General features: G+C 40.9%; 1 protein-coding gene across 1 annotated transcript; it reads left to right on the forward strand.

Annotated features, from left to right (window-relative positions):
* Window positions 1-4,801: 4,801 nt before the first annotated feature.
* On the forward strand, window positions 4,802-12,479 carry LOC115155892 (T-cell surface glycoprotein CD3 zeta chain). Its single transcript, XM_029702909.1, has 7 exons — window positions 4,802-4,969; window positions 8,997-9,091; window positions 9,294-9,338; window positions 11,214-11,285; window positions 11,387-11,422; window positions 11,594-11,653; window positions 11,940-12,479. Exons 1-7 carry the CDS (start codon window positions 4,918-4,920, stop codon window positions 12,036-12,038), a joined length of 459 nt encoding a protein of 152 aa, XP_029558769.1. The 5' UTR covers window positions 4,802-4,917; the 3' UTR covers window positions 12,039-12,479.
* Window positions 12,480-19,771: the final 7,292 nt, after the last annotated feature.

Raw genomic sequence — 19,771 nt, forward strand, 5'->3', positions numbered from 1 at the left:
ACGTTGGAAGGAAGTGACGTGTTCTATATTGGGTATTTCGGTCGCGGTAGTTGCCTCGTTGTAATAACAATGATACAGTTTTCTCCATACAGCTTTTTTTCTGAAAAGAAAAGAAGGAAAAAAAGAAGAGCATATTCGTTTTGAAACCAGCTGCATCCAAAAATGTGTCCCAATAGGCCTACACCATCACTCTCTTCTCATTAAATGTTCCTATTGAAGAGCATTTTTGCTCATCATTCAGACCAGTTGTGATCCACCTTCCATAGTCAGATGATGCCGGGCGACCATTTCACACAGGGATGTCAAAATGCTTTGTCATCCACTTGCTATTTACCCCCTTCTTCACCCCAATTAGGTCTATTGACACTCAAGCTGCAACCTCTAACCTCCGTTCTGGTCTCCTTCAAGTCTATCGGGATGAGGAAAGAATGAAATTCTTAAGGCACACACAGGTCAAGATGGCGCTGTCTAGTGGTCTATGGTGCATTTCACAGGGTCGTCATTGCACCTCAACCATAACATTAACACATGACATGCCATACAATACCATAAAACAACGGATTCTTCACCAGTCTGTCATTAAGAACAAACATAGCCACCACGGAGAAAGTGAAACTCTTTAATAACGTAATCATGTTCAATGTTTATTTGACCCTTGATTGCTGACAACATTTTTACCACGAATCTGAATGCACTCACGATTCCAGCCGATGTGCTCCAAAATTTGCTGAATTTCATTGGGAAAGCCTAATACTGTAAAATCGTATTTTATAATTTAGCTATTCATGTTGGCAATAGAACAACCTTTCAAATTATGCCCACCTGACCCAGATTGCGATTTATAATGGACTGTTGTTGGATTGAGTAAAGCCATGTTTTAATTACTGAAAAAGATAAACGGTTGTGTTGGATATCATTTGAAAGCCTATAAACAGGGTTGTCAAACTATTCTATGATTTCTTGGGGGGAAAAGTTTTTAAATATAAAATTGTCATTTTTTAACCTTTAACGTTAATTATCTTAAAACGCATAGATTCCGATTTTTATCATTTTCACAAATGTTGTAGCTAAGACACTATTTTACATCATCTGATGTGTCTGTGTTATGCCAGTCATCGGTTGAGACAGCATACTCTCGAATACAGGCTAGGTGTAATTTCAATAATAATAATACAAATATTAATAGAATGGACCTATCCCTTCAGACCACTGCAATTTAGCTGGTACACCATTCAAATGTAAATGTAATTTTTTAACTGTCTATTTCTACCAGAAAGATGGCTGCCGGTCCACCCAACATGGAAAGTCAACTTGAATAGGAAGCTCTATTATATTATCTATATTTCTATGATTTCAATAGGTTTCCTATGAAAGATTGACAGCTAAATGTATAACAATGGAAATTCCCACTCAAGTCAACATTCTCTGATGTGTGGACCTCCAACCATCTTTGTGGTATCATATGAAAGTTGAAATGGACATTTTATTCACATTTTATTCCATGTATCAGCCAAAACATGACACCCAGTCAGTATTCAAGAGTATTATGTGTCTCAACCGATAGCGGAAACAGCACCAACACCTTTGTACAAGACTATTGAGACTAAGTATTAGTTCTTCATATGAGAGCTGTAGCTTTGCCCACTGGGAGAAGAGCATGCTGGGTGATCTCTAACTGAGGAGAAGAAATAAAAAATTAAAATATGTGTCTACTGTACCTTATACCATCTATTGCACCTTGCCTATGCCTGCACTGCACTGCACTGTAATATCTAACATTTCTCCAACGACTACCTAATACACAAAAATCTAAAGGGATGGAATAAGAAAATGTACATATAAATATATGGATGAGCGGCATAGGCAAGGTGCAATAGATGGTATAAGGTACAGTAGGTACATATTTACATTTTTTATTTAACCTTTATTTAACTAGGCAAGTCAGTTAAGAACAAATTCTTATTTATATGAGGCTAGGTGTCGTGATAAGCTCCAGCCATCTCCTGTGATTACCTTTAGTTCGTGTTCTTTGTTTTAGCCAAGGCCAGTATGAGTCCTTCAGAAATGTGAGTTCATATTTCTTACAATTCTGTGTTGTAGACGCACTCCTTTGTTATGCCAATTCACGTTTTTACCGCGAGCTAGCAACTGTAAACTTGCTAACCCTGTTGTTTCTGTCATCTCATTTCAGACATTAATCATTTCAGTGTCTGGTCTTATGCCCTGTGGTTATATGGATGTATACTGTATAGATTATGTGGGTATTTTGTTAGCAATGAGCCTTGTGGATGCATTATACATTCAAGTTCATGCAGTTGTGTGAAGATGATGGTGCTGCTCAGTAGTACTGTGCACTGTAGTTGCACACCTCTGATCATTCATTAGTGAAGTCACAGCCATGTTGTTAGGTTGTATTGGCATGTGCAACAGATAAGCTATATAAAATATTGCCACAATATGTTATGTAATTGGAGGTTGTATTAAGCCTATACCTGCCATTTACTATTGTATTTAATTTCCTCCTTTTCAGAACCGTACACACTCTTGGTTAACACAATTGTCAAGGAATACGCTGTGCTGTGCCGTTACTGCTTTATGTGAATCAGCGGCATTACACAACCTCAACTGGAATCCTACTGGTCTGTCATCTGTGCCCTTACAAGCACCTGGAAGAGAACGCAGTGCTAAGTAAAACCACTGTCAACTGCTTTTATTTTCAGCAAACTTAACATGTGTAAATATTTGTATCAACATAACAAGATTCAACAACTGAGACATAAACTGAACAAGTTCCACAGACATGTGACTAACAGATATTGAATAATGTGTCCCTGAACAAAGGGGGGTCAAAATCAAAAGTAACAGTCAGTATCTGGTGTGGCCACCAACTTCATTAAGTACTGCAGTGCATCTCCTCCTCATGGACTGCACCAGATTTGCAAGTTCTTGCTGTGAGATGTTACCCCACTCTTCCACCAAGGCAGCTGCAAGTTCCCGGATATTTCTGGGGCAATGGCCCTAGCCCCCACCCTCCGATCCAACAGGTCGGAGGGTCTCAATGGGATTCAATGAGAACTCAATGGGATTGAGATCCAGGCTCTTCGCTGGCCATGGCAGAACACTGACATTCCTGTCATGCAGGATCTCACGCACAGAATGAGCAGTATGGCTGATGGCATTGTCATGCAGGAGGGTCATGTCAGGATGAGCCTGCAGGAAGGGTACCACATGAGGGAGGAGGATGTCTTCCCTGTAACTCACAGTGTTGAGATTGCCTGCAATGACAACAAGTTCAGTCTGATGATGCTGTGACACACCGCCCCAGATGATGACGGACCCTCCACCTCCAAATTGATCCCGCTCCAGAGTACAGACCTCGGTGTAACACTCATTCCTTCGGCGATAAATGCAAATCCGACCATCACCCCTGGTGAGACAAAACCGCAACTCGTCAGTGAAGAGCACTTTTTGCCAGTCCTGTCTGGTCCAGCGACGGTGGGTTTGTGCCCATAGGTGACATTGTTGCCGGTGATGTCTGGTGAGGACCTGCCTTACAACAGGCCTACAAGCCCTCAGTCCAGCCTCTCAGCCTATTGTGGACAGTCTGAGCACTGATGGAGGGATTGTGCGTTCCTGGTGTAACTCGGGCAGCTGTTGTTGCCATCCTGTACCTGTCCCGCAGGTGTGATGTTCGGATGTACCGATCCTGTGCAGGTGTTGTTACACGTGGTCATCCACTGCGAGGACGATCAGCTGTCCGTCCTGTCTCCATGTAGCGCTGTCTTAGGCATCTCACAGTACGGACATTGCAATGTATTGCCCTGGCCACATCTGCAGTCCTCATGCCTCCTCGCAGCATGCCTAAGGCACATTCACGCAAATGAGCAGGGACCCTGGGCATCTTTCTTTTGGTGTTTTTCAGAGTCAGTAGAAAGGCCTCTTTCGTGTCCTAAGTTTTCATAACTGACCTTAATTGCCTACCGTCTGTAAGCTGTTAGTGTCTTAACGACCGTTCCACAGGTGCATGTTCATTAATTGTTTATGGTTCATTGAACAAGCATGGGAAACAGTGTTTAAGCCCTTTACAATGAAGATCTGTGAAGTTATTTGGATTTTTACAAATTATCTTTGAAAGACAGGGTCCTGAAAAAGGTCTGTTTCTTTTTTTGCTGAGTTTAAATAAGCACGACAAAAAAACATCAACTCACCTGTTGATATCAATGGTACACCATAGAGATCAAGTTATTGTGTACCTTAGCTTTGAAATGTTTTGATAATTTGATATCCTTGCTCACTTTGTACAATACTGGAGCTGGCACCTTGCCATGGTGGGGTAGATTGCACGTTTTTGTGATGTGACCCTGTGGGCTGTAGCAACAGCAACCAAATAGGCTCTTGCAGGATTAACAATCCAGTTGTGCTAATAATCACAGTAATGCTTACCCTCTTGTTTATTATTGCTTCATTCGACAGCTGGAGGAAGCACACAGTACCTTTAGAAAATTAAATTTTACATTCATAGGCTGTCTGTTGATAAAGCATGAAATCTGTTACAAATGGAGATACTGAGGAGCTGAACTTACACTACGGAAAAACAAATTCTAAGAGAAATAGTTAAGGGCATGAAATAGAGAAAGAGTGGTGGTTAGAGAGAGGAAGAGACAATGAGAAAACTAAGACAGAAAAAGACAAGTATATATGCTTAGGAAGGTAAAAATAAGAAGCTTAGATAGATGGAGAGAATGTAGGAAAGAGAAAGAGGGGGCAAATACATTGGTGTCAGTGCAGCCACTTCCTGTGATCAGAGAGAGAGAGAGAGAGAGAGCCCTCTAGAGCTAGCGCCCATCATTCAGCCCAGGACAGAAAGAGAGGGATCATCACCCGTGTCCTTGTAGAGAAATAGAGAAAAGAGGAAGCATGACCATTCCATGGAGGACAGGTGTCATGCTGATGTTTTTTTCTTCTGCAGGTAAGTGCCAACCTAGATGTATTACGGTAGTCACTAAATAGCCATGGTAGACTGCACAGAAGTGGCGATACCATCAAAACTGTTCAGCAAGTATATGAGCTGTTTGTTCTGAATTTATGTGTGAGGGCTAAGGTTAGGAAAATGGTACATTAAAGTTGTGCGTTTGGTTAGAAAGGGACTTGAATGCTTTCTAGTGTGGCTAGATAGTACGTTTCCTGTGCTACTGTGTATATGCTCTGTCCAAAGCCCTTCAATGGCGTTCCTCTCCCACCCTCACCGCCTTCACTTCCTTACCCACCCAGAGGTGCTCTGTCCTGGGTATGAAGAGTGTCCTCAGGAGAGAGAGGCAGGCTCCAGGAGATATAGTGCTCTGTACCCTACCTATTTGTTCATGTTTGTGATTTAGTGGCAACCTTTCTACACATCTATTTTTAGAGTCTGCGAAGAACATGAAAGCTTAGACTTGGCCTTGTTTGTTTCCGCATTACCAGAATGGCAAAGTCACAGACATACACATATGCGAAAGAGTAGCACCTGTTGGTGTTTGATAACTGAAAACTAGAGGGTGATTATTCTGAGACAATGTTGCTGCTGAATAAAGAGGGGGACTCAATAGTGAATTTGAAATAAAGTCCTTGATGCAAAATCAAAACTCAAAAAAGTGAATCTTTCCAATGAAGTAATCCTAACATACCATACATTCAGGTGTGCAGGTCAATATCCTCAATTAAGTGTGTGTGTGTGTGTGTGTGTCTGCGTCTGCATACGTGTACAGATGTAGGATCTTAATTTAATTACTATTTTGTTGCTGAGAATTTTCCTGCAAAGAAGGAAATGCAAACTTGTAGTGTATTTGAGTTTTAAAAAAGTGGGAATTAATAACCTGATATGGATAGGGGGCAGTATTTTCACGGCCGGATGAAAAAACGTACCCGATTTAAATGGGTTACTACTCTTGCCAAGAAACGAGAATATGCATAGTATTATTAGATTTGGATAGAAAACACTCTGAAGTTTCTAAAACTGTTTGAATGGTGTCTGTGACTATAGCAGAACTCATATGGCAGGCAAAACCTGAGAACAAGTCAACCAGGAAGTGGAGAATCTGAGAATTGTAGTTATTCTTTCTAGTCCCTTTCGAAACTACAGTATCTGTGGTGTTACGTTGCACTTTCTAAGGCTTCCATTGGCTGTCTAAAGCCTTCAGAAAGTGGTTTGAGCCTTCTCCTGTCACTGGGCAGAGTGTAGGAGCTCAGTTACTGAGTGGTCTGCCTGGCAACAAAGGGATTGGATATGCGCGGTCCCGCGAGCTCGCTGTTTTTTCTTTTTCTCCTTGAATGGATACGCTATTGTCCGGTTGGAATATTATCGCAATTTTACTTTAAAAATACCATAAAAATTGATTTTAAACAGCGTTTGACATGCTTCTAAGTACGGTAATGGAACATTTTGACTTTTTGTGTCTCGAATTGCGCTCGCGCGTTAGCCTTTGGATAGTGACCTGAACGCACAAACAAAACGGAGGTATTTGGACATAACTATGGATTATTTCGAACAAAAACAACATTTCTTGTGGAAGTAGCAGTCCCGGGAGTGCATTCTGACGAATATCAGCAAAGGTAAGAGCATATTTCTAATACTAATTCTGAGTTTAGGTTGCCCCGAACTTGGCGGGTGTCTGAATAGCTCGCCGTGATGGCGAGCTATGTACTCAGAATATTGAAAAATGTGCTTTCTCCGTAAAGCTATTTTAAAATCTGACAGCGGTCGCATAACGGAGTTCTGTATCTATAATTCTTAAAATAATTGTTATGTATTTTGTCAACGTTTATGATGAATATTTTTGTAAATTCACCGGAGGTTTTTGGTGGGAATACATTTTCTGAACATCACGCGCCAATGTAAAATGCTGTTTTTGGATATAAATATGAACTTGATTGAACAAAACATACATGTATTGTGTAACATAATGTCGTAGGAGTGTCATCTGATGAAGATCATCAAAGGTTAGTGCTTCATTTAGCTGTGTTTTGGGTTTTATTGACACATGTCCTTGCTTGGAAAAAGGCTGTGTGGTTATTTTGGTCTCTGTACTCTCCTAACATAATCTAATGTTTTGCTTTCGCTGTAAAACCTTTTTGATATCGGACAATGTGGTTGGATTAAGGAGAAGTGTATCTTTAAAATGGTGTAAAATGTTTGAGAAATTGAAATTATTGGATTTGTGAGGTTTTTGTATTTCGCGCCACGCTGTTCCATTGGATATTGGCTAGGCGCTCCGTAGATGATCACCAGCTGGCCCCAGCTAAATGGTCTTATGCATTTCCCCCCACACCTTTCTTACACTAATAAGTGCAAAGAATTACCCAAGCAACAGCTTCTCTAGAAACCACTGAACTACATAGTGTAGAGGCAAACCACAGAAAGATTGAGAGAGATATAGAGCTTCCCCTTTTTACTGACAGGGAGACTTATCTATATTTCCGATTACATGCAGACTTTCTCTTACTTTAGTGTACTGTAGTAAAATGTCTCAAATTTCCACCTATGTAAACATAGGTACAGCTCTGTGCTCAGAACTACCCCATTCTCCTTTCTAGTTAAGTATCCATTCACCTGTTTACAGTTTTTCTCAATCGAGTACAAGCATTTTTTGGAACAATGTTGATTTTCAAAAACAGGGTCCACAAGACCCACAACTCTGTGGCATTTTGCAAAACAGTAAATCTGTTTTCAAAATGTAGTTGCCTTCTCAAAACATAAATACATTCATCAAAACTATATTATACCAAGCAAATTGCAAATACATTCATCAAAAGAACGGTACTGCCTGCAAAAAGATTGAGTCCAAGCACACAAACAGAAAGTAAAAAAATTCCAGTAGATCAATACATTTTCTTTGATGTCACTAAATCATGATGATCAAAATTGGAAGAACAACTATCCAAAGGTGCAGAATTATGGGCAATTATTCAGTTTTTTATGCAAATTTCACCAAAAAATGTCATACACATCAAATATTCCTGATGAAATAAACACATTTGTGAGGATTCATTCATCGGTACTATCATAATCTAATTCTATTCAATACATTCTATTCAATACAATGGCTGGTTTGCTTATAGTCGGAAGTTTACATACACTTAGGTTGAAGTCATTAAAACTAGTTTTTCAACCACTCCACAATTTTTTTGTTAAACAAACTATAGTTTTGGCAAGTCGATTAGGACATCTACTTTGTGCATGACACACGTAATCTTTCCAACAATTGTTTACAGACAGATTATTTCAATGGGAGCTCAATGGGATTATTATTTAATTTATAATTCACTGTATCACAATTCCAGTGGGTCAGAAGTTTACATACACTAAGTTGACTGTGCCTTTAAACAGCTTAGAAAGTTAAAGCTTGGTCGCAAATGGGTCTTCCAAATGGACAATGACCCCAAGCATACTTCCAAAGTGGTGGCAAAATGGCTTAAGGACAACAAAGTCAAGGTATTGGAGTGGCCATCACAAAGCACTGACCTCAATCCTATAGAAAATTTGTGGGCAAAACTGAAAAAGCGTGTGCGAGCAAGGAGGCCTACAAACCTGACTCAGTTACACCGGCTCTGTCAGGAGGAATGGGCCAAAATTCACCCAACTTATTGTGGGAAGCTTGTGGAAGGCTACCCAAAAAAGTTTGACCCAAGTTAAACAATTTAAAGGCAATGCTACCAAATACTAATTGAGTGTATGTAAACTTCTGACCCACTTTGAATGTGATGAAAGAAATAAAAGCTGAAATAAATAATTCTCTACTATTATTCTGACATTTCACGTTCTTAAAATAAAGTGGTGATCCTAACTGACCTAAGACAGGGAATTTTTACTAGGATTAAATGTCAGGAATTGTGAAACTGAGTTTAAATGTATTTGGCTAAGGTGTATGTAAACTTCTGACTTCAACTGTATTATACCCCCCCCCCCTTCTCTGCGCTCTGTCTTTGTTTTAAAGACTCTTCATCTTCTGTGTGCCCTGTAGAGGCTTCATTGAATGAACCGGTCATCTGCTACATACTGGACGGAGTCCTGATTCTCTACTCCATCATCACCACCGTTCTATTCTTCAAAGTGAAGGTGAGTCACAATACAGGGGGGTAATGCCACTTCCATTGTCTACCAATGATGAGGTACTAGTTATTTAAGTGTATACAGTGAGGATGAGTTCTTGCACAGGTTACAGAGGCGTGTTATCGTTCAATTGAATACATATAAATGGATGTAGAACAGTGTTATCAACTCCTTGTTTCTGCCCCTCACCTCTTCTCTCTGTTTGCAGTGGGGCCAGTCTGTAACTGAACCTGTGGAGGACTCCACATGTGCAGTGAGTTTCCTACAACGTCCCATACCTTTTGTGTGTGTCTGTGTGCACGCAAGTGTGTGTGTGTGTGTGTGTGTGTGTGTGTGTGTGTGTGTGTGTGTGTGTGTGTGTGTGTGTGTGTGTGTGTGTGTGTGTGTGTGTATATGGTGGCATCATGGACAGACATGGTACTGACATTCTGAATGTACAGTACCGGTCAAAAGTTTGGACGCACCCATTCAAGGGCTTTTCTTTATTTTTACTGTTTCTACTTTGTAGAATAATAGTGAAGACATCAATACTATGAAATAACACATGGAATCATGTAGTAACCAAAAATGTTAAATATATTTTTATTTTAGATTCTTCAAAGTAGCCACCCTTTGCCTTGATGACAGCTTTGTAGACTCTCCCCATAGTATTCTCTCAACCAGCTTCACCTGGAATGCTTTTCCAACAGTCTTGAAGGAGTTCCCACATATGCTGAGCACTTATTGGCTGGATTTCCTTCACTCTGCGGTCCAACTCATCCCAACCATCTCAATTGGGTTGAGGTTGGATGATTGTGGAGGCCAGGTCATCTGATGCAGCACTCCATCACTCTCCTTCTTGGTCAAATAGCCCTTACACAGCCTGGAGTTGTGTTGCGTCATTATCCTGTTGAAAAACAAATTATAGTCCACTAAGTACAAACCAGATGGGATGGCGTATCACTGTTGTAGCCATGCTGGTTAAGTGTGCCTTGAATTCTAAATAAATCACTGACAGTGTCACCAGCAAAGCACCATCACACCTCCTCCTCCATGCTTCACGGTGGGAACCACACATGCAGAGATCATCCATTCACCTACTCTGCGTCTCACATAGACACGGTGGTTGGAACCAAAAATCTCAAATTTGGACTCATCAGACCAAAGGACAGATTTCCACCGTTATAATGTCCATTGCTTGTGTTTCTTGGCCCAAGCAAGTCTCTTCTTGTTATTGGTGTCCTTTAGTAGTGGTTTCTTTGCAGCAATTCGACCATGAAGGCCTGATTCACGCAGTCACCTCTGAACTGTTGATGTGTCTGTTACTACTGTAAGTCGCTCTGGATAAGAGCGTCTGCTAAATGACTAAAATGTAAAAATGTAAAATGTTACTTGAACTATGTGAAACATTTATTTGGCCTGCAATTTCTGAGGCTGGTAACTCTAATGAACTTATCCTCTGCAGCACAGGTAACTCTGGGTCTTCCTTTCCTGTGGCGGTCCTCATGAGAGCCAGATTCATCATAGTGCTTTATGGTTTTTGCGACTGCACTTGAGAAACTGTCAAAGTTCTTGAAATGTTCCGCATTGACCGGCCTTCATGTCTTAATGTAATGATGGACTGTAGTTTCTCTTTGCTTATTTGAGTTGTTCTTGCCATAATATGGACTTGGTCTTTTACCAAATAGGTCTATCTTCTGTATTCCACCTCTACCATGTAACAACACAACTGATTGGTTCAAACGCATTAAGAAGGAAAGACATTCCACAAGTTAGCTTTTAACATGGCACACCTGTTAATTGAAATGCATTCCAGGTGACTACCTCATGAAGCTGGTTGAGAGAATGCCAAGAGTGTGCAAAGCTGTCATCAATGCAAAGGGTGGCTACTTTGAAGAATCTCAAATATAAAATATATTTTGATTTGTTTAACACTTTTTTGGTTACTACATGATTCCATATGTGTTATTTCATAGTTTCGATGTCTTAAGTCGCTCTGGATAAGAGCGTCTGCTAAATGACTTAAATGTAAATGTAAATGTAAATGTTCACTATTTTTTTTACAATGTAGAAAATAGAAAAAATAAAGAAAACCCTGGAATGAGTAGGTATGTCCAAAGTTTGACTGGTACTGTATGTTTTTGTAAAGGAACTCCTGCCGGGTACTATTGCTGACAACTATGAGGATCTAAGGACTGACCAGACTGCAGCTACTAGACGGGTGAGTGAGAGGGCTATTATGACTAGCGTATGAGAGGGGCCATGTTATAATTCTGAGCACAGTCTTGTTAATGCGTTCATGTTTGTGGTTGTCCCTCTTAGAAGCGCAGACAGGAAGCTAGTAGCGACACATACCAGGTAAGGACTACTCCTTATATACCACAGGCTTATAACCGTGTTCCAATTCTGAGATGTTGCAGAACGCTGTGATCCTAAATGCAGGTTCATCCACTTCTGCAAGCCTTCCATTCCAGGGGAGCTTTATTCATTCATTGACCAATACCATAAAACTTGTGTTTTGTTTTCTAGGCTCTCCAGATAACAGATGATGGGAGTGAGGCCTACCAGGTGATCGAGTCCAAGGGGAGGGTAAGAATCACATGGAGTGAACAAAACACATGACTCAGCCCCCTGTGCTGAGTCATGTGAACTACATATCTGCATTTACTGGTGTTGTGACATAGAACATTGAAAATCTATAGGGTACGTACATTTGAGTGTGGATAGTCATCAGCGTGTCATAAAACTGCTATCAAACTTACATGACTAGACTAGGGCAACACAAGTGAAAAGTTGTCGTCCAACTTAATCTGTAGAATAGCCCCTGAAGGCTATTAACCTACACATTCTTCCTGTGGGTTCTCTCTTCTCACAGACTCGCAAGAAGGACAAGAAAGCCAAGGTCCCCCAGCCTCTCAGTGCAAACACCCAGACTCAGACCCGGCCCTCCGCCCCGCCACCACCTCCAAACTGATCTGACCCAGTCAGCCCTCAGCACGGAGGCAGCTGTTTACTCCACTGGCAGGTCTCCCCTGCACTGATCCGTCAGCTTATATCTCTGAAGATAACAGTATAGAAGGTTATCTGCTTTCTGGCTATAGCAGTGTTCTACTCCTGAGCTCAACTCCCTGCCCTGTTATTGCATGTTACAAATCAGCAGAAAAGTGTGCATTTCTTATCTATGTGTATTATCATGTCATTTGTTAAGTTTATCGATCGCTTTCTGTGCCCTTTATGGCTGTATGTGGTAATGTTGATATTTTGACCATAATAAAAGACACAGTACACGTTCCAATGTTAAAACACTTGGAAAATGGTTTAATGATGTTTACAACTAAAGAGAACTGTACAGTTACAGTAAAATATTGTTTATATATAAACAAATAAAATACAGCAGACAAATGCATCAAATCTACCATGTGTCCTGATTCACATACTTTAAAATGTTCTACACAATCTTTCAGTTCTATATGCCGCCACCCGCCATGTCTGGAGGGGGGCGTTTCGTAGTCGGATCTGAGGCATGTGTCCATGTGGCAACAGTGAGCAGTGTTCTAGTCCAAACTGGAACAGTGGACCCGCGCGTCACAACGACAGCGTGGCTCCCAGAGTTCTAGAGTGACAGACAGGGATTATTCAGAGGAAAGACTACAGTCTGGGAGGATACAGTGGACACATTCCTTTAGTTTAGCCCAAGCTTAGTTTACAGAGGAATAATTATTAATGATTTTACAGAATGCATTTCTCAAAAATCCACAAACAGAAGTAATATGTACAGGTTGACTTTTTTTTAATATATATATATTTTTAAACCATGGTCACTTGGGCCGTGTTGACTGATATGATCACACACATAATTTGACACCCAAAACATACAAAAATACTATATCTTTAACCTACCAAGTGTAAGACAGTTCTGCAATTAGTTCCATGCTGTGACAGAAAAAGAGCAATACACCAAACAAACGAGAAGTTTTTCATTTAGGTTTCTCAGAAATATACCAAAATATACATCTATGCTTTGGAATTACTGAGGCTAGAACTAAAGCCAGTGCTGGGTTTGTCTCTTAATACACAAGCTGCAGGGTGAGAGGAAGGGAGAGAGAAAGCGAGTGACAGGACAGAGTTATCTTTGGTATCTGCGTTTGTAAAACATTAAATATTTGGATATTTTTGCATTGGGATAATGCTTGTTAGATCCTACAACTCCCCACTTGGAATAAAGCATCAAACAAAGCTTCCCTGGGACCCCATTGGTCAAAGGGTTTAGCCAATCGGACACAGGCCATGCAGAGTGAAGGACCATGATGCATAGTGTCAAAGCTGAACAGAGAGAATCGAGAAACATAGTAAGAAATGAGAGAGGGAATGTAAGAAAGAAAACAGTGGTGAGACAGAGAGACAGAAACAGTACCCTAGAACCAGAGAATGTGTATCCTAGAGACAATCTATCCTGGCAACTACAATGCACTGACTTGGAGCCAAACAGACGCACTGTACCCAAGAGGCAGAAACAGTGTATTTTCATGACAGTCTTTAAACATGTGTGTCCTAGCAACAGTTCTTCAGACAGACAGACAGAGACAGTGAGTCCTGAGCATAAACAGTGTGCACAGGATCAACCCTCAGTGTGTATTAACAAACATCACCCAGCCACCACGGGATTGGTTAATTGACCTGTCCATCAGAGAAGCCCACTTTGCCCATCCACACTCAACCTATCCCCATCCACAGGCACTGCTACAGGTACCAGCTGTGTCCACGGTGCACACACAGCTCTGCCATACAGGTGTATTGACTTTACAGGTGTGCACAGGGATAGTGAGGCAGAGAGGGGTGAGAGATGGTGTAGTCCATATACAATCACTTTAGAAGTCTTTGGTTAACGTTCCCACAGGAAAGAAAGAGAGCACAGCAAGACAGAGTGCCACCAGGTGAACAGACACACACACCAACATCTACAATTAGAATCTAAATTAGAATAAAATAGGGCAGGATTGTCAAATCATAGAAAACAGAATGGAGGGGTAAATCAAGTACATACTAGTGGGAAAAATCAAAGAAAAATGTGGATAATACTTTCAGCCTTATAATATGAGACAATTGGAGGTTGAGGTCTGAGAGGCCAGTGTGTTTAGGGAGACTGATGGCTCTTGTAAAAAATGATAATAATAAAAAGAAGCAGACATTCTGGTACTGGTGCGTGTCTCCCCCCGGTGGCTGCAACTGACACTGTACACTAAAAACGGACACCTGTAGGCTTCTCTGACAGGACCTTGATGTTTATGTTTTTTTTAATATTCAACTTTACATTTTTATTTCTAAAGTAAATTAAAGCAAGTTTCACTTAGTCTCGAGTTAAAAATGAGGTATACAACAGCTCCCTTAACCCAGCTAGTTACCCCAGACTTACTGGTGCCGTTCTGCACTTTCCCTTTACACCCACCACACACCACAGTGGGGGGTAGACCACATGCATCAACACAGATCCACTTCTAGAGCATCAGACGAACCAGAGAGAGATCCAGATCCACAACTGCACAAGTCTTATACTCAGAGGAAACACCTATTCAATATTATCATCCCCTTCTTCCCTTGAATGCTTTTATCATAATCTTATCTTTCTCTGTAAACTGAAAACAAATGCACCATCATGGTCTGCAGTCAGCACTCCCTTCTCTCGATCAGCACTCCCTTCTCTCAATCACACACACGAACACACACGCACCTGCTGGAGTTCAGTTATTAGTAAAGCTTTTCTATAGGTATTCCAACCTGTATGAGTCACCCTAAAATCCTAGGGAGCAACATAACCGCGCCAGAACAGCACTCTCCCAAATTATGCCTAAAATACACTGCAGATTTTCAGCAAAGAACTATGCACTGAGTGAGCTAGCTAAACACAAAAGCTAGCGAGGAGGTAGCCTCTCTCACTAGATTACTCTCATACACTGTCACACAAACAACAATATGCTACAATGCTTGTCTTCTAAATAACAATAAGGCATAAATGTCAATGTTAATCTTTTGTCAAACCTAGAAAGACAGTGATCTTGCCCTCTCATGCTATACAAAACAATTAAAGGCATACGTAATAAAAAAAACATTCAAATGATTGTTAAAAACAGCACATCAAATCAAATCCATAGTAAACCAAACAACCAGACAAAAAAGATAATGAAAGATTAAAATCAGGCGCTTCAGTCTGTTTGTTCCCCTAGCAACTGCACAAGCAGGGACTGTCCGATTGAAGCACCACAGCAAGCCTCTCTCACTCAAGAGACCACACCCACACATGTAATGGGCACAGGTGTCCGCAAATCACGCACCAAGGGGGTGCGGTCAAAGTTTTTGGTCTTGACATTAATAAAAATATGTTTTTTTAAAGTTTTTTTTGTATAAGCATGACAAAACATTACATTCAGTCTTGATAACATACTAGTTCAAATATAAAATATGAATATCTTACATAAGTTGTATATATATTTATATATATTTATCTCTAATCCTTTAGTCGTTCCTCAGATAAATATTTCAGTAACTTCCCATGGTGCCGATGGCCAATGGTTCACCAAGCTTCACAACTTGTTTGTGACTACAAACAGCACTACAAATAGGACTACAAGTCACATTCGGCCTGCCATGACCTCAAGGACAGAAAACCAGTGAAGTGAGCAGCATCGAGACATCAACCCAGAGAAAGGCTTTCGCTTTGCTTGGCAAGGATCATAAAATAATGTCAAACTGTTCAAACCTGGAAATACCCCATAAGTAGTAGTACTAGAAAATAGCAGTAGTTTGTCCTAGTTTTAGATAACGATTACTCTTTTGTTCATTTTTAAATGGCAAAGCCATTCAGTACTTGTACCAGTGGAGGCTGGTGGAAGGAGCTATACGAGGACGGCCTCATTGTAATGGCTGGAATGGATTCGATGGAACGGAGTCAAACACGCAGGTTCCATATTTTTGATATGTTTGATACCGTTCCATTGATTCCATTCCAGACATTACAATGAACCCATCCTCCTTTCAGCTCCTCCCACCAGCCTCCACTGACTTGTACATTCTACAATATTCTACGGGTGGGAGATTTCTTAAAGTGAACCTAATGTTTAAGTGATGCTGAGGTATTCAGTCAAAGTAATTCACGGGTAGAAAAGGAGCACATAAAAATGTATTAGCGTAGAGAGATGTCTCTGCCTTTTCATACTAGGCAGTCATTAATCTGGTTACGTTAGAGCCGATAGAAGAACACTACTGTTGTGTGGGGTTGTTGTTTACGAAAGGGGCAGCTCGATAAGGGCGGCACAGGGGCTATGTTGCTTGGGTACAGGTCAGGGATCTTGGCAGGTCCGAAACATCTTTACTGGTGCTGACAGTGGATGAGCCCCCATAGTAAAGTTAGTTGAGCGATGAGAGGAAGGAGAGAGGGCTTCAACCACGTGACCTGAGAGCTGCTAACAGGATGTGGTTAGAAAGCTAGAAGAAGAAAACGTGCAGGTCCTTGTTCCTTAGAAGAGGGTTAGAGGTGGGGGATGCCAAAAGGATTCAAATAGGTGGGTACAAGAGAAGACCACTTGTCAGTAGTAGTGTGTAGGATAGTGATCGTGTGAACAGCAACTTGTGCGAGCACACAGGCACAGCAGCTAGTGAGAAAACAACTTTGGTTCAAGCTTTTTATTTCATGGCTGAGGATTGGTAGAAAAACTAAAACGGACAGCCCCTACCTGACTACTGAATGCCTGACTACAGCCCAAACTGCTGCCAAGCAGATACGCCAGTCTAGAAAGGATCACAACACAGTCCGCCATATCATCATAGGGGGACACGTAGAGAAACAGGAAAGAGTATTGAGGGCAAGCATCCACTGATATCATATAACCACTACCATTCAAACCTAAACACCACTCAAATATATTAACTTTATACAGGGGGACAATACCCCTGACCTACCTTCCTCCCATCCCTTTCTATTTGGATATTTGCGCTGCCACTTTAAAGCTGAGCAGGGAAAGCCTTAGTCAAATTAAAAAATAAGTTTGTCTTTGGAAAGTGATCATCAAAATATTGCATTTTTATCTCCTGTTGTCTAGAGGGAGAGCTTGTACTCAAATATTTGACTAGGCTAAGCTACACTGACAATGCACAGCAACAAATATTTTTGGTACAACTTGAAGTAAGCTAGTCTAAAGACTACAAAAATATAGTACAGAATGTTGGGACAGAATGTTTAACTTCTCTAAAACAGGCAGACTGCAGTTCATAAATCCAGTTTTTTTGGTACAGATACTGTGCACAAGTAGATAAAGCGGCATTAAAAAATCTATCAGAGCAAAAACAGACAACGACCCCATCTACCTCACACCAACTTCATCCAGTTGGAATGAAAACCATAGACACCAACCGACATAGCAGTCAGAGAACACTCAGGCATAGAACTCCATGGATCATACAGCTAACCCCCTGCCCCCAAACCAGTTAAAGCTCTAAGCGTTATCGTTTCAGTAATTTCATATCAGTGTCTACGGTCCGCACCTAGACTACGATTTACAAAATGGTGGCAGGCAAAATATATTTTTTATATAAACAAACTCAGTGTTACCAGACAGAGAGGACCGGAGAGAGAACACATGGTCAACCCCGCTCCTTAAAGCAACAATAACCGTTATATCGGCCATTTATTATTACTCGGTTTTAAAGCCTTATAACCACGATTAGAAATTGATATACAGTACCAGTCAAAACTTTGGACATACCTACTCATTCCAGGGTTTTCTTTATTTTCTACTATTTTCTACATTGCAGAATAATACTGAAGACATCAAAACTATGAAATAACACATGTGGAATCATGTAGTAACCAAAAAAGTGTTAAACAAATCAAAATATATTTTATATTTGAGATTCTTCAAGTAGCCACCCTTTGCCTTGATGACAGCTTTGAACACTCTTGGCATTCTCTCAACCAGCATCATGAGGTAGTCACCTGGAATGCATTTCAATTAACAGGTGTGCCTTGTTAAAAGCTAATTTGTGGAATTTCTTTCCTTCTTATCAGTTGTGTTGTGACAAGGTAGGGGTGGTATACAGAAGATAGTCCTATTTGGTAAAAGACCAAGTCCATATTATGGCAAGAACAGCTCAAAAAAGCAAAGAGAAACGACAGCCCATCATTACTTTAAGACATGAAGGTAAGTCAATGCGGAACATTTCAAGAACTTTGAAAGTTTATCAAGTGCAGTCGCAAAAACCATAAAGCACTTTGATGAAACTGGCTCTCATGAGGACCGCCACAGGAAAGGAAGACCCAGAGTTACTTCTGCTACAGAGGATAAGTTCATTAGAGTTACCAGCCTCAGAAATCGGCAATTAACTGCACCTCAAATTGCAGCCCAAATAAAGGCTTCACAGAGTTCAAGTAACAGACACATCTCAACATCAACTGTTCAGAGGAGAATTGCTGCATTAGAAACCACTACTAAAGGACACCAATACAAAGAAGAGACTTGCTTGGGCCAAGAAACACGAGCAATGCACATTAGAATGGTGGAAATCTGTCCTTTGGTCAGATGAGTCCAAATTTGAGATTTTGGTTTCCAACCACCGTGTCTATGTGAGACGCAGAGTAGGTGAACGGATGATCTCCGCATTGGTGGTTACCACCGTGAAGCATGGAGGAGGTGTGATGTTGTGGGGGTGCTTTGCTGGTGACACTGTCAGTGATTTATTTAGAATTCAAGGCACACTTAACCAGCATGGCTACAACAGCATTCTGCAGCGATACGCCATCCCACCTGGTTTGCACTTAGTGGGACTATCATTTGTTTTTCAACAGGACAATGACCTCAAACACACCTCCAAGCTGTGTAAGGGCTATTTGACCAAGAAGGAGAGTGATGGAGTGCTGCATCAGATGACCTGACCCCAGAGTCACCCGACCTCAACCCAATTGAGATGGTTTGGGATGAGTTGGACCGCAGAGTGAAGGAAAAGCAGCCAACAAGTACTCAGCATATGTGGGAACTCCTTCAAGACTGTTGGAAAAGCATTCCAGGTGAAGCTGGTTGAGAGAATGCCAAGAGTGTCAAAAGCTATCATCAAGGCAATTTTTTATTTTTTATTTAACCTTTATTTAACTAGGCAAGTCCGTTAAGAACAAATTCTTATTTATAATGACGGCCTACCCCGGCCTACCCCGGCCAAACCCGGACGATGCTGGGCCAATTGTGCGCCGCCCTATGGGACTCCCAATCACGGCCGGATGTGATGCAGGCTGGCAAAGGGTGGCTACTTTGAAGAATCTAAAATCTAAAATATATTTTGATTTGTTTAACACGTTTTTGGTTACTACACGTTTCCATATGTGTTATTTCATAGTTTTGATGTCTTCACTATTTTTCTACAATGTAGAAAATAGTAATAATAAAGAAAAACCCTTGAATGAGTAGGTGTGTCCAAACTTTTGACTGGTACTGGATATCGGAGTTAAAGCTTAAATTAATGATAGACGTACAAAGTTCTGAAAATGTACACTCACACACACTAAAACAAGAGAAAACAAACTAAGCGCCTCTAAAATATAACTTTGATTTGATTTGTGCTGAGGCCTGTCCAACAGAGCCAGACACGAAATAAATTCAAACTATAGACGGGGAAACACGCAAACCCCCCTTTTAGTGATGATGTAGATTGTGAACTTTAGTAGTA

Source organism: Salmo trutta, chromosome 20 (genome assembly GCF_901001165.1).
Source record: "Salmo trutta chromosome 20, fSalTru1.1, whole genome shotgun sequence".
Lineage (NCBI taxonomy): Eukaryota > Metazoa > Chordata > Actinopteri > Salmoniformes > Salmonidae > Salmo > Salmo trutta.